This window comes from Microchirus variegatus (genome assembly GCF_963457635.1).
Source record: "Microchirus variegatus genome assembly, chromosome: 2".
Lineage (NCBI taxonomy): Eukaryota > Metazoa > Chordata > Actinopteri > Pleuronectiformes > Soleidae > Microchirus > Microchirus variegatus.
The window spans coordinates 15,172,176-15,195,556 of NC_139803.1; the positions used below are offsets into that span (position 1 = coordinate 15,172,176).

The 23,381-nt window shown below is 41.8% G+C and overlaps 4 protein-coding genes across 4 annotated transcripts; 1 reads left to right on the forward strand and 3 right to left on the reverse strand.

Annotated features, from left to right (window-relative positions):
• Positions 1-102: 102 nt before the first annotated feature.
• On the reverse strand, positions 103-1,654 carry LOC310939146 (polyubiquitin-B). Its single transcript, XM_083903814.1, has 2 exons — positions 1,619-1,654; positions 103-826 (listed from the first exon to the last, which is right to left on the reverse strand). The coding sequence occupies exon 2, from the start codon at positions 816-818 to the stop codon at positions 129-131; it is 690 nt and encodes a 229-aa protein (XP_083759940.1). The 5' UTR covers positions 819-826; positions 1,619-1,654; the 3' UTR covers positions 103-128.
• A 1,525-nt stretch (positions 1,655-3,179) lies between these two features.
• On the reverse strand, positions 3,180-6,077 carry LOC310944122 (polyubiquitin-C). Its single transcript, XM_083909814.1, has 2 exons — positions 6,005-6,077; positions 3,180-5,387 (listed from the first exon to the last, which is right to left on the reverse strand). Exon 2 carries the CDS (start codon positions 5,377-5,379, stop codon positions 3,322-3,324), a length of 2,058 nt encoding a protein of 685 aa, XP_083765940.1. The 5' UTR covers positions 5,380-5,387; positions 6,005-6,077; the 3' UTR covers positions 3,180-3,321.
• A 1,677-nt stretch (positions 6,078-7,754) lies between these two features.
• cenpv (centromere protein V) lies at positions 7,755-9,224 on the forward strand. The gene is made up of 5 exons (XM_083885820.1): positions 7,755-7,876; positions 8,255-8,347; positions 8,471-8,540; positions 8,614-8,728; positions 8,960-9,224. The coding sequence occupies exons 2-5, from the start codon at positions 8,256-8,258 to the stop codon at positions 9,097-9,099; spliced, it is 417 nt and encodes a 138-aa protein (XP_083741946.1). The 5' UTR covers positions 7,755-7,876; position 8,255; the 3' UTR covers positions 9,100-9,224.
• A 486-nt stretch (positions 9,225-9,710) lies between these two features.
• pigl (phosphatidylinositol glycan anchor biosynthesis, class L) lies at positions 9,711-22,013 on the reverse strand (the record flags this gene model as incomplete). Its single annotated transcript, XM_083885812.1, has 7 exons — positions 9,711-9,839; positions 9,971-10,104; positions 10,866-10,897; positions 12,515-12,582; positions 13,590-13,680; positions 21,314-21,413; positions 21,755-22,013. 7 exons carry the CDS (start codon positions 22,011-22,013, stop codon positions 9,711-9,713), a joined length of 813 nt encoding a protein of 270 aa, XP_083741938.1.
• Between the last annotated feature and the right edge of the window lie 1,368 nt (positions 22,014-23,381).

A 23,381-nucleotide genomic window follows, 5' to 3' on the forward strand; every position in this document is an offset into this window, starting at 1 on the left:
ACTGGAAGAACACACCATCTAAAGAAATGTGTGTGTGTGTGTGTAGAAAACAAACACCAAGTAATTTAATCTCTTATCTTTTATTTGAATTAGGTTGTCAGGTAATTCAATTTAAGGTAGGGAATAATTTATTGACCACCCCTGAGACGCAGGACAAGATGCAGGGTGGACTCCTTCTGAATGTTATAGTCTGAGAGAGTGCGGCCATCTTCCAGCTGTTTACCTGCAAAGATGAGCCTCTGCTGATCTGGGGGAATGCCTTCCTTGTCCTGGATTTTGGCCTTCACGTTTTCAATTGTGTCACTTGGCTCAACCTCGAGGGTGATGGTCTTGCCGGTGAGGGTCTTGACGAAGATCTGCATGCCTCCCCTCAGACGCAGGACAAGATGGAGGGTGGATTCTTTCTGGATGTTGTAGTCTGAGAGGGTGCGGCCGTCTTCCAGCTGTTTGCCGGCAAAGATGAGCCTCTGCTGATCTGGGGGAATGCCTTCCTTGTCCTGGATTTTTGCCTTTACATTCTCAATTGTGTCACTTGGTTCAACCTCAAGGGTGATGGTCTTGCCAGTGAGGGTCTTGACAAAGATCTGCATACCACCTCGTAGACGCAGGACAAGATGGAGGGTAGACTCTTTCTGGATGTTGTAGTCTGAGAGGGTGCGGCCATCTTCCAGCTGTTTGCCAGCAAAGATCAGCCTCTGCTGATCTGGGGGAATGCCTTCCTTGTCCTGGATTTTGGCCTTCACGTTCTCAATGGTGTCACTGGGCTCAACCTCAAGGGTGATGGTCTTGCCAGTGAGGGTCTTGACGAAGATCTGCATGTCTGCACCTGTGGAGAATAGAAGAGATAGAGATAGGCTTTTATTTCAGACTCAAGGTCCATACACTCAGAAGAATCCTGTTAGACTTTAATGTTACAAGGGCCGTGATAAAAATGACCTTGTATGCTTAACAACCAAAAAGTGTTAAATAAACCTGACCAATCTGAAATAATATTAATGCATTATATGTGAAAGTGTTTTGCTCATACTGAACACATCTTACATCAACTGCTCAGTACTGAATGTGTCCTATTAGACACTGAGGTATACATTAATTCGATATGATTGGCGTTTAGACAACATACACTCTTTGAATAAGGTAAAAAGTGATGTAAGACTAACTGTATCACATGAACATACTAGTAACAAGCCGGTGTTTCGAGCAGCAGCGCCATTTTGAAGTAAGCTATTGTTGTTTGGTCTCGTTTTGTTCCAGTGACGTTACCCGCTAATGGAGGATACAGCTAGAAATGTTTAACCATTGTCACGTACTTTGTTACATTGTCATTTGTCTTTCGCGATATTGTTCCGGTTGGTTTGGATAACTCAAGTGAACCCTGGTAGAGTTTCAATGACGTAGATTAAATATATTGCGTTTTTAATGTGTCTTTTTCAGGTAAACACAACGAAGCGGTTCGTTGTCAAAATAATTAGAAAGCGCCTCAAATTCCCCGAGGGGAAACGATAAACTGGCGGAGGAACAGCCAAACTATTTCGGTATTAGTAATAAAAAAACATTACTGTGCACATTTGGTTTAAAAAAAACAAACAAAAAAAAACAATCAGACGACTGTACTTACAGGTACTTTTGGTGACTTGTCTCGCGCTTACCGGATACTCTGCCTCGAACTGCGGTTGCCAAGGAGACAGGATGATTTATACTGGACCTACGTCATCGACTGGTATTCATCCGCGACTGAAAATAGTTCCAGTTTCTATTATGACCTACTTAACAATTTGAGCTTATCGGTTTAAATTGTAAAAAAAACACACACACACACAGTTTCGTCGTAATATACACATTAATATTAAAAATAATTTACAAAATTTCCAAATAAAAGTGTTTGATTTGTTATGGAATATATATAGATAATAATAGAAAAATATATTTTTCATAATCATCCTGATCTTGATGCCCAAACTAAAACCAGATTATCAAATCATTACTATGAGGTAAATGCATTCTGCAGTACAAAGGGATGACACTAGATTATCCATATAATAGTGTGGATTAGATGGTTAATAATACCACAGCACGATCTCTGTGCTACCTATAATCTACACACTGCATTGCTATACCACCAGCCATAACCAGTGATTTTAGGCCCCCCATGAAAAGGGTCACACAAGAAAACAGTCATGAAATAAATCACTGTCATAAAAACTGTACTTCACAACGTAAAAATGTAATTCAGGCATCTAAATCACAACAAGGGACACCCCCATATTTAACTGGGGATTTTTCACTGAGTGATCACAAGCCAATAACAGTGGTGACAAACAGCAAAGTCATTAATAATGTTTAGTATCTTCATCTTTTAAAGATTCACTTTGTTGCACACAATTTGACTGAGCTGAGAGCAAATGTGAGCCTGTATTGTGCCATTCAGCCTCCAGACAGTGGACATTGCATTTTGACCTTAACATGCCAGTGCTTTTGAGCCCTCTCCTCCACCTTCACCCATGTTTAGTATACTTCCCTTACCATTTCTTAACATTAGATGGCGCCACAACCCGAGGAAAAAAAATGACTTCCACCATCTCAATTCTGTTCACTCACAAGCACTGTAGTCCCTCACCAAGGACCAGAAGTGTTTTTTTTTTCACATCTTGTGCACTTTAGTAGGATAACTGAGTTTGACTGCCTCTTACATGAATCAGCATTAAAAACAGATTAGCATTTACTGCTATGTAGGATAAAACAATGTGCCTGTCTCCACATTTGCTATTTTAACTTACTTTAATGGCAAACAATTGTGTAAACTATGATCTTAAGGACTGTCGGAGGCTTTTGAATGTTTCATTACATGTTTTAAGACCTGACCGTACAGGTTTCCTCATATGATGTCTCTGCAAATGTAGGCTCATTGGCATATACACGCAGAACTATTTCATTTCTTTTTAAGTTTTAGTTCAAATTAACTTTCAAACATGTGAAATTGTAACAGTTTGATTTAGCACTATATTTGAAATGAGTGCATGTAGTTCAGATTTCTCCAATTAAAAATTTACTTTTATAACAAGATATCTAGAAACAAAATATTGCAGTTATAATATAACCATCAAAACTAATATTATAATAATACTAATAATTAATACCAATATTAAGAGAATTTGCATCAAGAATGAACACCAGGAAAGTAAGTTTAACTCTTTATTTCAGTACTGTGCAAACATTTGGTCATCAGGTAAAACTTCACCATGTGATAATTTGAAATATAGTATACCATATAGCACATGAACTTCCGGTAACATTGTTAAAGGACATTAATTGATAAACAGTTTACTGCCCACCCCGCAGGCGCAGGACAAGGTGGAGGGTGGATTCTTTCTGGATGTTGTAGTCTGAGAGAGTGCGGCCATCTTCCAGCTGTTTGCCTGCAAAGATGAGCCTCTGCTGATCTGGGGGAATGCCTTCTTTGTCCTGGATTTTGGCCTTCACATTCTCGATTGTGTCACTTGGCTCAACCTCGAGGGTGATGGTTTTGCCGGTGAGGGTCTTGACAAAGATCTGCATGCCTCCCCTCAGACGCAGGACAAGATGGAGGGTGGATTCTTTCTGGATGTTGTAGTCTGAGAGAGTGCGGCCATCTTCCAGCTGTTTGCCTGCAAAGATGAGCCTCTGCTGATCTGGGGGAATGCCTTCTTTGTCCTGGATTTTGGCCTTCACATTCTCAATTGTGTCACTTGGCTCAACCTCGAGGGTGATGGTTTTGCCGGTGAGGGTCTTGACAAAGATCTGCATGCCTCCCCTCAGACGCAGGACAAGATGGAGGGTGGATTCTTTCTGGATGTTGTAGTCTGAGAGAGTGCGGCCATCTTCCAGCTGTTTGCCTGCAAAGATGAGCCTCTGCTGATCTGGGGGAATGCCTTCTTTGTCCTGGATTTTGGCCTTCACGTTCTCGATTGTGTCACTTGGCTCAACCTCGAGGGTGATGGTTTTGCCAGTGAGGGTCTTGACAAAGATCTGCATGCCTCCCCTCAGACGCAGGACAAGATGGAGGGTGGATTCTTTCTGGATGTTGTAGTCTGAGAGAGTGCGGCCATCTTCCAGCTGTTTTCCTGCAAAGATGAGCCTCTGCTGATCTGGGGGAATGCCTTCCTTGTCCTGGATTTTGGCCTTTACGTTCTCAATTGTGTCACTTGGCTCAACCTCGAGGGTGATGGTCTTGCCAGTGAGGGTCTTGACGAAGATCTGCATGCCTCCCCTCAGACGCAGGACAAGATGGAGGGTGGACTCTTTCTGGATGTTGTAGTCTGAGAGAGTGCGGCCATCTTCCAGCTGTTTTCCTGCAAAGATGAGCCTCTGCTGATCTGGGGGAATGCCTTCCTTGTCCTGGATTTTGGCCTTTACGTTCTCAATTGTGTCACTTGGCTCAACCTCGAGGGTGATGGTCTTGCCAGTGAGGGTCTTGACAAAGATCTGCATGCCTCCCCTCAGACGCAGGACAAGATGGAGGGTGGATTCTTTCTGGATGTTGTAATCTGAGAGGGTGCGGCCGTCTTCCAGCTGTTTGCCGGCAAAGATGAGCCTCTGCTGATCTGGGGGAATGCCTTCCTTGTCCTGGATTTTGGCCTTCACGTTCTCAATTGTGTCACTTGGCTCAACCTCGAGGGTGATGGTCTTGCCGGTGAGGGTCTTGACGAAGATCTGCATGCCTCCCCTCAGACGCAGGACAAGATGGAGGGTGGATTCTTTCTGGATGTTGTAGTCTGAGAGGGTGCGGCCGTCTTCCAGCTGTTTGCCGGCAAAGATGAGCCTCTGCTGATCTGGGGGAATGCCTTCCTTGTCCTGGATTTTGGCCTTCACGTTCTCAATTGTGTCACTTGGCTCAACCTCGAGGGTGATGGTTTTACCGGTGAGGGTCTTGACGAAGATCTGCATGCCTCCCCTCAGACGCAGGACAAGGTGGAGGGTGGATTCTTTCTGGATGTTGTAGTCTGAGAGGGTGCGGCCATCTTCCAGCTGTTTGCCTGCAAAGATGAGCCTCTGCTGATCTGGGGGAATGCCTTCCTTGTCCTGGATTTTGGCCTTCACGTTCTCAATTGTGTCACTTGGCTCAACCTCGAGGGTGATGGTTTTACCAGTGAGGGTCTTGACGAAGATCTGCATGCCTCCCCTCAGACGCAGGACAAGGTGGAGGGTGGATTCTTTCTGGATGTTGTAGTCTGAGAGGGTGCGGCCATCTTCCAGCTGTTTGCCAGCAAAGATCAGCCTCTGCTGATCTGGGGGAATGCCTTCCTTGTCCTGGATCTTGGCCTTGACATTTTCAATGGTGTCACTCGGCTCAACCTCTAGGGTGATGGTCTTGCCAGTGAGCGTCTTCACAAAGATCTGCATTTTTTAAACTGTTGAAAAAAACATAACAAAAAATATTTTTAAAAATAAATACTATAATGACAATAATAGTTTGATAACTAGAAAATAGAATAAATTTCAAATGTTAAAATTACAATTTACATAATACCACAATGTAACGTTATCAACAAAATGTGTTTAAGTATTTTAGTTTGGTTATCGGCCAGATAGAAACAAATTCTACAGTTAACAGAAACAAAAAATATTGCTCAACACTCCCTGACGAAAAGGCAGTTCAGCGGCCATTCGAGACCGAGCGCCATTTTGAGATTACGCTGACGCTCCTTTTGTTCAGTAAACGACACAGGCTAATGGACGATACTGAAAATGTCGAGTCACTGCAGTACCTAAGGATTGCCCAGCCAATTCGCTAACACAGACTTGGTTTGTAGATGAAAATCTAATTAACAATACATTTCCTTGGTGACCGTCGTTTAAATATGTGACGTTTAAAGACATCGACATTTAACGACGTCATTTGAAACCGTTTCACTTGAGCGAAGCTGTAATAACATGACACTTGATCTTAAAAGGGCTTGATAAATAATTCACATTGACATTCTTAAAAACTCTAAACATACTACAAAACATATTAAGATTTACTTACGATGAAAGGACGAAGCAATTCACTCGTCGAAATGTCGTTTCTTCCTCGCTTGGTTGAGATTCTACCGCAGTCGACGCAAGCACTTGTTTATATAGAAGAGTCTGCGTACGTCATCTTTCAATATCCGTCCGCAGTCAAAAGTAGTTCCCCGTGGCTTCAATTGCGACTGTAACATAAATAAAGGTTTTCATAGTATCATTTATATACACCGACACACTTAATGACAAAAAACAATACTTATTCACATATATCACGTTTCAAAATGACGTTTTAAAAACGTTGCGGCGGAATAATACTCCACAGCACGGCGGTTCTTGCTCCAGAATTTTCGAGAAACACAGCAACAGGGACTTTGCCCGAGCTTCTGATTGGATGGCACAATTGTTTGTTTGACTGGCGATTGGTTGCTGTGTTACAGAAATTAATGTTTGATGACTGTCATTCTGAAGACCATGACTGTATGTTTATTATAACACAGCGCCTTTTTATAATCATGCCCTAAATTGACACAGATTAGATAAGTCCATTGCAGTGTGACCTGTGTGTTGTATTGATGTGGACTTGTCTAATCTTTCTTCTTCCATCTAGAATAAAAAAAGCTGCTCCCATAATTACAAACAAATAACTTTTAATATATAGCCTGAGGGACATGTGCACAGACAAATTCACCTGATCTCCATGGTTGGCAACAGGTGGAAACCTGTTTCAAGCTAGTTACTGCTAAGTAAGTGTGCTAACCAGCTGTTGTGGCTGTCAAATAAACATTACAAAGCTAAATGACCTCCTGTGCCTACCATATTTAATTTACTGTTGCAATCGCAATCAGGTTTTACATCACGCAGATCATCAAGATAAATAATTCATCCGTGACTTACAGCCAACCAGATCAGCAGTGCCCAATATGTAATTTAGGAAGAACACATTTCTTATATGGATATCTGGCAGGCGCTAAGTGACGATTAGTCATGACTCTAAACTGCAAGGTCATGACCTTAATATTTGGAACAAGGGATATCTGAGATAATTTAAATGTGAGCATCGCGACTGATAACATGCACATATGGTGGAATGGTTGTCAAGTTACAGCAGAGTCAAAGCTGTGATCGGCTCTGGAGAACAGTTAATTCTGCCTCTGATGCGTGTACAGTACAGAGATCAGGCTGTCAAGTCACGAGTCCTGTGAGGTGATGAATGCAGCTCTCACACTCACTTAAAGCCTCTCAACCCTCAGTTTCCCTCACGGCTCACAGAATGCGATAAGATTATTCGGAGCCCTGTTGGCGTTTTATTATCTTTAGAAGAAGGAGTGGTATTTGTGTTACAGGAAAATTCTTGAAGGCCTGACGTCAGCGCCCAGGTAATTCTGGGAAATAGAAGACAGATTTTTAAAAAAATGTGAGGAATGAGTTGCCAAAATGTGATCTGGTCCCCTAGAGATGTGACCCAACTGATATTTAGGTCAGTGTTTCTAAAGTGATTCCTAATTCACTGGCAGCTTCAAGTACTTCTTTGATTTCTAATTTTTAACTCACACTGTAAACTAAATAAAAACCAAAAGAGCAACAGCTAAGATCCTAGCTTTTGGGCCATAAAAACAAACAGCTAAAAGAGTCCTAATGTATGTATTTGGGTCACAGCATTCCCTTGCCCCCCCCACACCGTCATATGACACCCATCACGTGAGGCAACGCCCTGGGCCCTTTCAGAGAGCTGAGTGTCTGCCTGATCTTGTTTCAGTCTCTGACTCACGTGGTATTGCCATTGTCTGCCCTGCCCCGTTTGGAATGATTATGGACTTCGTGTTGCTGGGAAAACAACCTTGAAGGATGTAGAAGTAGAACCGAGCACTGTGGAACCTGAAACTTTCAGCATGTGAGGGAGTAAAGCTGCCTTTTAGATTGAATTAGAACACTCAGTGATCAGATCAACAGCAGGGAATAGGTGAAAACCTCCGGCAAGATCCTTAAATGCAACATGTGACTCTTATGAATGACTAATCTTGATTAGGGTGATTGTGCTTACTTCACCTGGGTGGTTGCTTTTGTTGGAACACCCAGTTCCACGTCAGCAAGTTTCACAAAAAAACACGTTAGACCGGTTTGAACTCTGATCAGGAGTTATTGAGGGGAAAATACAGCAGGGAAGATACTTCATGTTCCTGTTTGTTTACTTAGTAACAGCAAGGTGACTTGAAGTGAGGCTCTGAAATACTGCCTGTAAATAAGTTTTTGTTTTCCTTTAATTGTACAGAATGGACCTGGTCAAACATACAGGTGGCTGCCACTGTGGGGCTGTTAGATTTGAAGTCCTGGCTTCCCCAGACCTCCATGTTTTCCATTGCAAGTAAGGATATGTTTTATGATCAAGACAAATTCAATCAAGTAATGTGGGCCACATTTTAAACAATGTTACTTCAAAGCAATCACAACAAATCTGTTTTTAATGACTTGTGTGTTTGTTTTCAAGCTGCAGCGTCTGCACGAAGAAACAAAACCACCATTTCATAGTTCCAAAAACTCACTTCACCCTCTTAAAGGTAAGAGATCATCTCCTCTCTGTGTAATTCTAATACACAATCAATCACATAAATGTGTATGATTTCTTCTCAGGGCTCGGATAATCTTACCACGTACACGTTTAACACTCGTGTCGCTCAACACACCTTCTGTAAAACCTGTGGGGTTCAGAGTTTCTACACGCCACGCTCCAACCCGGATGGATACGGTATGACACATGACTCTAACACCACCCTCGTGTGTTGGAAACTTATTTCCTCATCATGCTGTGCTTACTCCAAACAAGTTCTGTTATTTTCACCTCAAGTTTTAAGGTGAAACAGCAACAACGGGTAAACTGGTTTAGTAAGATGTCACTGAAATAAGCCAGAGATGATGGAATGTGTCGCTTTTACACAAACCAATGAAAGACTCCTTTGTCTGTCGATTTTCTCCCCAGGCGTCGCTCCGCACTGTCTGGATCCAGGTTCTGTGCGCAGCGTCACGGTGGAGAATTTTGGTGGGGAGAAGTGGGAGGAAAGCATGCAAGCTCACAGGAGCATCAGAGACATGTCTAAATCTAAATGTGACACAAAATGACACCGCTGTGATACAACAATCAAACATGTTTAATCAGTGTTACACGAGAATTCATGTACAGTAATTTCCCCCCAAAACTATTAAGAAATTATACAATGGAACACAGTGTAATGACTAAAAAAACAATAAAGACATTTCATCAATAATACTTTAGAGTTTTTTTTGTTTCAACTGTTGATACTAGTAAAGGTCAGCTTTATTTATGGAAAGCTTATAAAGACAGTATTCAGGCTAGCCACCAGTGAGATTACACTGAAATTATCACATTATTAAATGTACGACATTTATATGCTTGTTTGTTCACATTATTATTTATTTACTTTCAATTTCACTTTGCATCATAAATGTCATTATTGTGAAGTATACGTCATTCCATATCAAATCAAGCACTTTTACTTGACATCTTTATTGCGATATTACGTCATAATTTTACGGTTGACGACCCTGCGATAAACGATGATACACATCTGTATTCACTGAGAGCAAAGCGGCTCATCAGATCTGTAAACAAGTGATAGACTCACCCCACAACATGGGTAGTCAGTGGGCAGTGGGGGGATGCAACAGTACAACAGTGTCACAATCAGATCCTTGGAAGGAAGAACACTCTTTTAATAGATCTTCAGGTTCTTTGGTCCTTGCGGAATCACCCGGAATGTGTTTACGAACATGTACCGAGAGAAGGCGGCGTACAGATATCGAAACCACACGAGCTGAGAGCGGTGACAAAGCATTGCTGCCTGATGAGAAGAGAGAGACAATATAACCTTTAAGGGGAGGTGACAGTGTAAAACTATAATATTTGTATGTCATTGTCAACTTTATTTATTTCCTGTGTAACCCTTTCACACTAGTCTTAAACATGTCTTACTTTGGCTTGTCTGTAGCCCTGTGAGGTGACAGCGCAGCACAGACTGGAGGTCAGCAACCAGCTTAGGGGAAGATCCAGCAAGGAGACATACTTCCTGAAGAGGCCAACAGTCACCAGGGACAGCAAACAGCAGTCTGGGAGAACACACAGAGACCCAGTTTATTAATCATTTATTTGTGTAGGCAATTCTAAAATCAAGAAATCATAGGAAAAACTGTATGAAGCAGCAGAAAAACATCACGTGATCCACTATTTCCGAAGCTTATTGCTTTCACCTTTGGCATAATTCACTCTTCCGCTATCCTCGCTTACAGGTCACCGTAAGATCGATTCAACAAGTGAGGTGGAAACATCTGGTAATATGTAACCAGTGTGCGTGTTTTTTATAAGATCGCTCTCTGCCAGTACAGAGGTCAAGGCGGACAAGTCATCTTGTCCTACATACGGTGCGTTTGCTGTGGCCTCGGGACTTGGACGATAATGTCGTTCGACAAGCTGGTGCAACACTTTAGATCTCAAACATGATTAACTGCTGTACCCTGGCCCACATGGGACGCTGGTTTCTTATCTACTCTAACTGTGGGTGTGCTCTGCGGGCCTGAATGTTTACCACAGAAACAACTCATCCTGTTGTAACAACACGTCCCCCTTCACTGTGCTACTGACATTTTTGAACAGAAGAGGGCGCTGTACATTAACAAAACAGTCTGTTTACAGCACAGGGTAGATGTTTTTTTTTCCGAATGCGATTGTGAAGCAGATTTGTATATTTAATTTCAAATGCCGAGGCTCCATTGCACTAGTTGTTTACTTTCACTGACAACTTTTGCAAGTGTTGTGACTAAATCCACCCTGTGTCGCTGTCACGGAGCTCACAGTTGTGTGTGAAACATACCATGCGGCACTTGTCCACTGGAAGCAAGATGGCTGTAGGTGAAAAGGAAAAAAAAATACAATATTACTTATTGCTGTCAAAGATAGATAAATATATCTTAATGGCAATGTGGTGCATAAAACAGCCTCTGTATCTTGTTTTCTACACAACAGTAAGTAACTGAAAGGACACTGCAGTGAACCTTATGCTCTGTGTTTGTGGGTCATGCTGTTTTGATTGGTTGGCGTTCATTCATTCATTCATTGTCTACCACTTTATCCTCAACAGGAGTGTCACGGCGAGCTGGAGCCAATCCCTGCTGACATAGGGCAAAAGGCAGTGTACACTCTGGACAGAGGTCGCCAGTCCAGGCCTAGTAGAGGTAAAAAAAAAAGAATTCCCCTCGTCTACGTGTCTATATATACTCACACATCTCCAATGTATGTCATTTTTTTCTTAAATTACAGACACGAAAAAAACTGTTTGCTTGACATTCAGAGCACTGTGAAACGAGTGCACAGCTCCCTGAGCTCCAGCCTTGTGCCACCAAATGATGTTAAGAGCTGACATATTATGAGCAGATGAGGTCCACAGACCAATAAAGCCATATATAAGCTCACTGAGGGAAAATCAGCACAATATGGGGACAGCAGTGTACACTTCACAGAGCAAAACACTTTATTTTTTATTTTTTTGCTTTCTGCAGTCTGATGCAACTTGCTTGGATGGCCCCACCAAACCAGAGCTGCTCTACCACCGCACCACTTCAGGGACTGGATTTACTGCTGCTCTCTGGGAGCACAGCCAAGTGGCTCGGAGGACTGTTTGGATGACCTCTCAGCTATGTAAGAGACCAATTCTGAAAAACACGGTGTGTGGGGCTTTGTGGGGAGAGATGGATGTTGATTCGAGTCTAAATGTTCTGCCTTTTCCTGGACAGTGTTTTATGACAGAGGGGTGGGTCGGTTCTGTGTGTGTGTGTAAGCCACAAAATGTCCCCGAAGACGGCATTTTAAAAAAAGAAAAATTATATTTTCTCATAGTAACACCTTTAAATTGATAGTTTCTTTCTTATTTTTAAGCTTAGCTGTATGAGGTACAGATATAGAGTTAGTGCTGGGAAGCAGCTCAAGACGTGAAAACAGAGCGGGGGACGCAATGACAGATTTTACTGACAAAAGATTCACCTAAGTCAGCATAAAATATGGTATCTTATGTCAAAAGTTCACCACTTTATCTCACCATTAGACAAGACTTTTCTGACTGAAAACCTACACACAAGCTTGTGGCGACACTAACGAGTAACTGCTGGTTTAACTGCTGCCTCATTTGGATACGTTTGTGTCACCAAGATCAACCCAAACACAGGATTCCAAACGCCAAAGTACTCAAAATAACATTTATGAACGTAACGTAACTCATCACTGCGAGCTGTGATGTAAAATCGCAGATTTTCTCAATTGGAAAAGGCTGTATAATGGTGAGATAAAGTGGCGAACATACTGAAAACTAGATTTTATTGGGTGAGCCTTTTGTCGAGTAGCCAAAAATCGGTGTACCCTGCAGGCAAACATGTTTTCCATGAGCGCTAGTGCAAGTGAGGAACACACATCAACACCTAATAAAACAACACTTCAAAAAAAACAAAAAACCTGAAAAATCCAATGTACCTGACAGCTTTATGGATGGCAATGTGATTGGCATGGCCACTCACTCCTCTTCCATCAAAGGTCAGCACCTGAAACAACAAAATATCTCATTGTGTGGGTGAACAAACCAGATTCCGAGTATCTAAAAGAGAATATAAATAAACTATGGCAAAAAAGAAAAAACAGTGAGAGCAGATTTTGGTTGAGGTTCGTGGAAAGGCTTTATGTGTCTGACTGTGGAGCTGCTTGGCAGCTGACAACTGATATTTAAAAAGCCTGTTCCTGTGCGCATGCTTACACACTTAAGGAAGCAGGAGACGAAAAAATCAGGTCAAAGGGAAAAAATAAAGTGCTTGACTAAAGACTTTTGCTGTGCTTAGGCATATTCTGCAATGACTCTTGATAAGTTGCAATGGAAAACATTGAATTTAATAGAAAGGAAACTACTTTTCAGATCTTGATGTTTCCCCCTGTAAATATCCATAAGAGAAGATATTTAAGTGATTGACATGATTCTTCAAATCTAAGACCGTCCTCTGGCAGTTTTTTATCTGAGCTTGACAGGATGGGAGGAGACTGAATTTGTTTGTTGTCGTCTTCGATAACAAAAAAGAGAAAATGAAGGGAAGAAGACCACAGCTGTGCTTCATCATCTGCCCTCAAGAACTGTTTTTTTCTCTGCAGTACTTTCTGTCTCTGAGGGAGTTTGACTATTTTTGCCCCTGCTGAGATGAAATATTTTGATTCGAAATGTGCCAAATTCCCATTGGCAAATAGTGCAGAACCTGATAACCATCTCGGTGCAAACACAGATCAAGTCTGAACTTTCTATTACAGCAGGGGCAACTTCCCCTTGTTTTTAGGGAGGGAGGGAGGGAGGCTCAAAATACAGTGTGCACTGGGACAAAATGAGATGGCGGCTGACAGGATTGTTACCCAGACCACAGTGGGACTGGGATAATGGGTTCGGAAGCTGTGGTGCCGAGACGTGGTTAAAAACAAAACAATACATGGGGTTTCTGAAAGGAACGGACGGGAAACGGAGTCGAAGTCAAACAGGAAATGACGAGCTTTGGAAGGCAAAAGCTGAGCATACCGTGTTGAAGGAGTGGGCTCTTACATGCTTCACAATCACTGAGGAGATCAAAGAAATGCTCCATTCCGCTTTAGGGTCGTCCGGAAGTTTCCTGGAAAGCAAAGAAAAGGATTCTTGTTATACAGAGAAGCAACGTGTCCGCGTTTCTAACTTCACTGAAAGTGAAGAGTCAGAGGAAATGCACTCAGTGTAAACTGTTCCTCAGCCTAAACAGTCTCATTCCTGTGTAAAACAAACACCAGAGAAACTTGAACTTGGCGATTGAAGATATGCTGCTTGTTTGAACGAAAACAGGAAGGAGGGTGAAGGGGAGTTAAGAGGTTAAGGGTCATGTGACCCTGGTATCCTCCTCATCTGTTAAGACCTTGTTTTAACATCCCTCCTGAGTGATCTAATCACATCCAGAGCACACCACGCACTCTGCGGTGGTTTGTGGATGCATGTGAGCACATTCCTGTGCATGCATGAATGCAACCCACCCTCAGTTTACATTGGAGACTGCCTCCTCACCTGACTTTGTCGGATCCAGTTTCTTTCTTTACCAACCAGTGCTAATAATATTAGCACTGGTTGGTAAAGAAAGAAACTGGATCATGGATCATGGTAGGCTGCAACGTAATATATTATATTACGTTGCAGCCTACGCCATAATATTAACACTAATTGTCACATGATCTCTTTTCTCCAATGGGTCATACGGCAGCTTTGATTCAGGACCCTGATAGACATAATGCATACCCTAGCCCAGGGGTCTCAAACTTGCGGCCTGCGGGTCACATGTGGGCCCCCAGTCCATTTCCTGTGACCCTACTCTTTATTTTTTCTCTTAGAACATTTAATTATATACAAACTTATCTTGTGTTTCAATTACAATGGTCTCCGTTATTTTTGATCTCATGCTTTGAGTCTTTTTTGAAATGGTGTGCACAATCATTTTGACTGGAACATTATAGTGGATTATCAAGATAGGATTTTTTTTTATTATTTCTAATCACTAAAACAGTTAATTTTCCCCAAACTGTTGGACTTCTTTCACTGGACCAGCCCCCCGGCCCCATCCTGACCAGACTAGAAGTTCACTGACCCCCAGGTCATTTTGAGTCTGAGGGCCCCTGGCCCCCCTACCTTACCATAACCATCACAGCTACATACCTAGTCCTAACCTCTACCCTAACCCTTACTTTAAAACCAGGTCTTAACCCTGAAAGATCAATATGACAGCAATATGTCCCCACTGTATGTTTACATGTTCTTTGGTCCTCACAAAGCCACATATACAAGAACACACACACATACACACATACACACAGACACACACACACACACACACTCAAACACACTGACAGCAGACTAATTTCGCAAAGAGATATCATATAACGTCAGTGTATATTTGAATAAAGGGTGTGGATGTCAGGTCTGATTCCATGTGATCACACAGGGAGACTCATCCAGAATACATTTTAATGGTAGGTGTGAACAGCTGTTACAGGTCAGGACGGGGACACATGGAGACGACGGTCTAAATTAAATTATTATTATATATTATTAAAGTAATGCTTTACTGTTGTAACCCTTGTTATCTTTGGATGCTACTCATTATGCTACTTTACCCTACATGCAACCTTGCTTAAAACAACCGTTTTTGCCCTTAAAAATATCAAATTGATGGCAGTAAACAACATGCCCGTTTACTCGAACATGTGAAACTAAACAATACCAGCACTGTGGTAAATAAGCAGTCGGACGACACTTTGAATTCACGTAAATTCTGTTTTCCTGATGTTGTGTTCTTTGCTATTTAAACTTGCGCTCTCATCTTTAAGGTGGAACCACCTGGACTCAAAGAGAAAGAGCAGCCCAAATAGTGCCCAATGGAGAAATGTCATGTAGCAATGGCCGCAAGTAAGTAAGTAAGTCTCATCTTTAAGGTAAACACAAGAAGAAACAATAATAATTTCCCCCTTAGACTGCCCACTTCTGCTCGGTCACCTCCCATGCCATTATTGTTGCCCTCATACTCTTTTATTCTATAAAAAAACCCTGATTTTCTTGCGATTATTATTATTATTATTATAGTGACTGCATATGGGAGTACATACCATTCTGATCGTTTATTCAAATTATCGTTATCTTCTGAATGTCGGTGCCCCGTGTCAAGAAATGTTATGTTGACCAACAAATATACTAAGTAAAAGAAAAGAATTGGAGATTAGTAGTAGTAGAGGTAGATGGATCTTAATGTAGAAGTCTCTGTATTATGTTGCTGAAAAAACAGATGAACCTGACATGACTGTTGTTGAGGAACTGGTTTGACAAAGTATGGCGAAAGATCAGTGTTGTGACATGCCACACCTGAGGGTGGCACATGGGTGACGGTGCAAACACGTGTCTCTAGACACACAAATACATGTATAAAGTGTGTGTGTGTGTGGTGGTGGGTGGGGGGGGGGGTTGTACCATGCGGTGTGCCATCAACAGTTTCTCCCCCTCCCCTTTGTCACAAACAATGAGCCAGGACAGTTGAGCTTGCAGAGGGAAGTGATGGATTAGGAGGCGAATCTATTGGCTGGCAGTGATGTGATGGGCACCTATGGCAATGTCCAAGGGATTAGGGGGCGGAGAGTCAGGGGTTCAGTGATAGTTCAAAACTGTCCGTCATTGTGGTGAATGTGCTGCTGTGACACTTTGATACCAGTGACCTACATATTATAAAGCCTGTGAGTGTGCAGCATGTTTATTTTAAATTTGGACACCCCTGGATTATCTCATCGAATGAAATAAAAAAAAACGTAATTATACGGACACACAACTAAGTTCAAAAACATGGTTTCACTGTAGGCTTTAATGTTCCATTCTGTTTGCACGGGTGTACTTTTTTCAAATTGAATTATTTATTATTATGTCTTACAGCTTGACAACCGTAACCAAGCACGAGTCTGCAGGGTGGTGGTGGAGGGGGGGAGAAAAAAATGAACAAAAGATACAAGAAACCTGACCTTTCTCAAGCAGGATGCGGGCTGATTGTCAGCTTCGCCATGGCAACAGTGCAAACGTCCTAAAGTAACCTCCGCAGCTCACTTTTGTTGCTTTGCATATGGATGTCTTATTGCTTGCAGGCATCTATGTGCAGCTGTTGAACTTTAGCCCAGTAAGGGGATTCTGTGTCTCTGTGTGAGTGTGTGTGTGTGAGAGAGAAAACGACAGAGAGACAGAGCTTGTTTAGACTGGTCACATGAACCACAGGCCTGTGAAACTGCCAGACTTCTGTCCACACAGTCAGATTAAATGTCCTGCTGGAAATGGCTGCGATGCCACTAAATGCTTACGGCACACCCACCATTTCTAAGCATAATAATGAAGCATGTAAAAAGCTTTTTTTTACAATGATTTACAGTGGCTAAAGGAAGGTTTTACCAGGGGTGTTTCTAATGACTTTGGGGACTGTGGGTAAAAAGGATCTGGGGGGGGGGGGGGGACAAGAGCAACAAAACAATAGTAATGTAAATGGATTTATTATCTATTAAGAAAATACAAACTCACCACTATATTAAAAAGTCATTTATAATTGTATATTTTACTTGCAACTATATGGCAAATTATGCAATATACTTTTTCCAAAATTACAAATATGAATATTTATAACAATTTTATTTCAAAGATTTGTTGTGTTGTCCATCATGTGTGTTCACTATTGCGGTCATATTCACTCTCACGAATTGGTGTGTGCAAAAATAACTTATTCTAATTCAGACACAATAGAAAGTGGGCGTATCCTGTATGACAGACTCTGATTGGTGGCTTCTGCTTGTTTTTTCTGCTATGTATGTCCAGAGCTTATCATCATCATTATTAACTTGAATTATATCATGATCACAAAAAAAACTGTTTTTCACCTGCTGTGAGGAGGCTTCCTCTCGAGCAATTGCCTCCTTTACCAGTACTGTTGCTACGCCCCTGGGTTTTGCCAGCAGTCGCCCGTGTAAAGGAAATAAGCTGTCACAGGGTTAACGCTGTTAGTTTTATTTTAAAGACAAACTGTACAGAAACAGGCAGAGGGCGACGTGTGAGGGTGACAAATGTTTCTCGTACAAAAGCACAGCCAGAGGTTAATGGCAGGGCTGGAACATCGCTCTTCACAATTTACCTCACTCTACCATGTGCGTGTATCTCAGCCAAGTCTATTTTTACTCACCGATCAATGCATATTTAAACCATGTGTGAGAGCAGAGTGTAACCGCGGTGAAAGTGGCTTTCCCTGTTCAGAAACGTGTGTGCTGAGCTCACTGTGTTTACATTCAAACAGAGCTTTCAGGTTGGGATTTGGTTCAAACAAAGTCATGGTGAGGTGTTAGATGAGGAGTTAGAAGGAGATGTGGTGTGGATTGGTTGGATTTGTTGTCGAGAGTAGCGATAATAATGGAGTCCTGGGGGCAGACGGAGGTCAAGCTAGTGCAAGTGGAGCGGCTGCAGAGCGCGCTTACATCAAGCTTGATCACAAAAGCCTCAACATGCACCACATGGAGCCCCAGATACTGTCAACAAAGCGGTCCTATTCAGTGAGCATTAAAGGGGGGAGAAAAAAAAATCCTGTTTCAAAACAGAATCCATGTGTTGTTTGCATCATCTTGGGGAAACTGGGTGTTTCACCCAGATCTGTCAGGAGGAGACATGAACCACACTGTGCCCTGTGCTTCAGCTGTGAAGCAGAGAGCTCGGCGTGAAAACAAAAGACTGGCGGAGTCAGTGCATCACATTACTGTGATGGACGAGACGTCAGCACAAAGGCACAGCCCATAATGTAGTGTGGCGTTGACGACGATAGTGTTTTTACACAGCTTCTCCACGATGGACAATGTCTTCACTGAAAGATATATGATTTTATTGCACATTGAGTGAGTTAATTGTGGAGAATTTTCATTATTGTGATGATCAGACATGGGAATATCTTTAATATTTCACTTAAGTTTATTATGCATACAACATACAGACAAAGTGGTAGCATCCTGTATGCAATGTAAAAACATGTTTTTGGGTAACTAGTACATGTTCTTGCAATATTAGTAACATGTTTTGCATTACATAAGTAACATTCTAGCACTCAGAGGAAACATTTTTGTAACACTAGTAACTTTAGTTCATTTTCCTGTATGTATGCACACCTGAAAGCTTCATTTTTTTTTTTTTTTCAAAACTAAATAAAACAAACTTTTATAAAGAAAACAAAACAAAGACTAAGGTAAAGTTTAGGAGTATAAAGCAGATATTTAACACTATTCACTCAGTTTCTTTGGCCAGGACAATTGCAAAATTGCATCGACACATCATCCATTCATTAGTAAAAAAAAAAAGATCCTCAGCCGTCTACGTTAAATTAATTTAAACCAAGACCAGATCTCAGGTGACACTGCCTTATTAAGACGGATGCTTCACCAAACTACAGTGAAACAAACGTGGCAGCCTTTCCAATGTCTTGTTCAGTGATTCCTACTTGTGCTAAGACTTTCATTTCCATCACTATCCTGCATGTTTTATGCTCGACATTACCTACGATGACTTCACTGACAGCCTCTTAAATACTTAGTTATTATATGGTAATAATACCATGTGACGTAGTAATTATTGTGTACGGCGTTTCACTGGCCATCAGTGTTTGAACTCCACCCCCCCCCCCACTCCCCTCCTATTTCTGCTCAATGAAATTATCAGAAAGAAAAACAGGAAAAGGTATGTACATGTGCGCATATTTGGAGGGAGGGGGGGTTAGGAGCAAAGCCAGTGCCTCGCTAACAATGTTAAAGACACACAAACAGAAAAACAGTCTGCAATGACCTACATTAGCCCAGGGTTCAGAGGGCTGACAAAATGTATCCCACAGACCTTGGCAGTTGGCTTCATCAGACATGGGACAAGGAGGAGGAGGGGGGGTGGGACAGAGGGATGGCACTGAGGGAGGGAGAGAGTAACAGAGAGAGAGAGAGAGCTTGGTTGTGAGTGAGAGGGGCTGGGTCTCCCAAAGTGCTGATCAGGTGTGTGCTTCAGGCAAACAACAGAATACACAGAAAGGGAAAACGGGCTACACTCCAGTTCAACAGAAGTGCAGACAGCACCGAGATCAAAGTTCAACCCTATTCTGTGTGCACAAGCTGATAAAGCTGTGAAGTCACACTCACTCACACACACACACACACACACACACACACACACACACACACACACACACACACCACACACACACACACACACCACACACCACACACCACACACACACACACACACACACACACACACACACACAGTGTTCGTTGGGGCAGAGAACCACGGCACACTGCCAGCTTATTACTGCGAGTTCCAGGTTGGTGGAGAGTTCATACAGTGCTCCTGATACAACATAGACTCTCTTGCATTGTAGGCTTGCCTAGAGCTTCCTAGAAACTGCAAACATTTTCAAGGGAAGCTGCAGGGTTGATCCACAGCCCCCAAAAAAAAAATCAACTTCACCTTCAGAAACTATTTTCTCTGAAACTCGACCTTGCCAACAGCAAGAGCCAGGGGGACTGGAAGTCTTACAGCTAGATCAACAGCAAAACAAAATATAGAAGGAAACACAAGCGATCCACAAGTATTTGGACACAGTTTGTCTCCAAGTTCTGCTCACCACTGTGAACATGAAACTTCAACGATTATGAATTGGCAATGATAACTTGGAACTGTCACATCGACGATCTCAATATGTATGATTTATGGTATTTCATAAATGTCTTAATTTATTCAGTGAAGTGATACATCTTCATTTGTTGGAACTACATCTCATTATGGATTTTCAGTTGATGAAAGCCAAAATGTTGCTTTAAACTTCCATGTTCCTAGAATGTGCAGGTATTTTCTTACGGCAATTTTTTCTTCATAGAGCTGTACATGGAAGAGTGACTCTCTTGGTTTCACAACAGGTGCGTTCAGGTTTTTCCACATGAAAAGCTTGCACTGATACTAAGACAAACATTAACATGACAAATTTCTCTGTTAGACATTAAGGAATGAGGGATGGGATTTGCATAGTACCAAAATGTAGTAGTTTAAAGCTTTTTATGAGGCTCTACAGGACCAAAAGCTAAGAGCAACATGTGGATACTCTGCAATTATGAATGGAAATGAAATCTAAACACTGTTAAATATTTTCCATGATTAGAAATTAATAATACAAACAGATTTACCACATAAAAGACCAACGTTTCCTTGAGGTTGCATGATTGTGAGTTGTGTTCCTCTCTGACTAATGGGCTCCAACAAGCAGAAAGGCTGAGACACGAGTTCTGGCCTAACAAAAGTTAATCTGAAATGTTTATTTTTTTTAAAATAGTATTTTTTCAGCACATGTGTCGTCTTGATGACCACTCAAAGCTGCTTTACACTACACTTTTGCCATTCACAACAATTCACTCACACTTTCACCCAGTGCATCCATGTGCCGTTAGGAGCAATGTGGGGTTGTCTTGCCCCAAAATTGCCTAAGGACACATTGGCTTGTAGACTTGTAGAGCTGGGAATCAAACCTACAACTTTCCATCATAGAAAGACTTGCTCTACCACCGCGCTACCTTCGCACCAGTGGACATGTACAAACACTCACACATCAAAACAATCAATGATATACATCAAAGCAAGCTCAGATGCTTCCAACACCACATCAGGAAATATTCATCATTTGTGTGTTGAAGGCTGCTCACTTGTGGTCGACTATGGTGATTCTGGATGCTGGTATCCCCAACACGGCACAGCTGTTGAGAAGTTCTTGCTTACGCTGAGCTCCTTGACCGTAGTAGTTGCCTGTTTGACATTTGAAGGACACATCAGACTAAACTTAAGATAGAAGAAAAATATCTAAACACAAGTCTGAATAATAAGGTCAATAATCACTATATAACTATTCTATTTTCTGCTATTGTTTTGACGATGGACAACACAATGCCCATAACACAGATGTGTGTGACGGTTACACCCAGTGATGTGGAAGAGGTACAATTTTACTTAAATGCAAGTTCACTTTTGTTTTACAGTATCCTGTTAAATCACATAAGCAAAACTTGTAGCATAACTTGTGGCAGGCTAATGCTAGATAACAAGCCATAAAAATAACACACACAGACATGACTGTGCTGTCCCCATACCTTCAGACAAACACAGCAGATGAACGCTGGCATTTAACTCAACAAGTCGTATAATCGTTGGCGCGAAGAACATGCATTCATCATCCGGATGTGCAGTGACAATCAGGGCTCTGACGTCAGCGCCGTCTGTGACTCTGCCTGACACAACGTCCATTATACGTTTCAACGACTTCACCAAAGTGCGCCGATGTTGAAAATAAATGCATTTTATCCAAACTAGATACAAGAAAATAATGACGAAAACCAAGTATACGCTCATTATTTTGACCGTACCCATAAACAGTCCGTGTAGGGACAACGCACTGACTGGTAGTTCCGCGAGCTGTAATACAAGTACGCGGTTTACCTCATTATCTCCTCTGGAGGTTTGCAGAGTACGTTTTCGGTCGCCTGTTATTTACAGTATGCACCAGTTATCAGAACCGAATAAAACAACGCTTCATTGCGCAATTACAGCAACGCGATAGTGTTTTGTTCGCACGAAGTCACTGAGGCGTCCTCTGTTAATTTCAGTTTAAATAAACGCATAAGGGAAACAAAGTATTGACTTAGTTTAAAAATAATTGTGTAGCGTATTTAAACAAATGCGACCCATAAGCTACAGAAAGGAGTTGTATACACATAATAAGCTTTGTATTTTTGAAAAGTGAAAACTACAAACACCACAGACGATACCATAGTTGACGGGGCGATTTGGTTGTAACACCACAATATCCTTACAGGTATATAAAAATCAAAAATATTATTTGAACTATTGATCAAAGACAAGGGATAACATAGACCACTAACTTAAGAAATTGTAATATTATACATTTCACCGTGTATATTTATTTGTTAAGTGATGTCAGTATCTCGTGTAGCAGGACGAGTACAGATAATTTATTTTACCCTATCAGGACGTCGACCGACAAATGCGGCGCAGCCTTCAGTCTGCACAGTCGTCCACAGACCACAACCCGCGGATTTACAATCAACTATTGACACATATCTCTGTCCAGGGGTAACTTCCTTTCGTATTGGTATATTTCTTAAAAATGAGGTGAGTACAAATCATTAATGTGAACCAAAGCAACATGTCCTAGTGTCATTTTAAGCGCCCCGGCTACGCTAAAATCTGCCTTGCAAGATGGCGACGTGGTTGAGAATTCAAAGGTGAATTACAGGCTAAGTTAGCTAGCAAGGGACAACAACAACAACAACACTTGGAGCGTCACGATTTAACACCAAAGTTGCAAAGTAGCATGCACTTTTAAATTGGTGTATTTATTTGAGCGTGTTTTGGTGCATTTCCGGGACAGCTCTCTGTTGTGGACCCATCCCCCAAGATAGGATATAAAACCAAATGCGTTTACAGAACTGGTAAAGACAACAATAATAATGCTCAGCGACAGTATTTCTCTCGTTTAGAGTGTTTATGGCGAAACGAGTTACACCACGGCGGCTGCGATTTCTCTCAAATTACTAGAAAACACTTTAAATGCCTTAAAAATAACTTAAATAAGAGCTTTTTGCGGGAACAACACAAACTGAGCAGAGCAGTGTGCACTGCATGCGTGTAGCTCGTAATACCGTAAACCACATCGACTAATATAATGTAAGCTATCGAAGTGGGAACGATGGGTTAAAG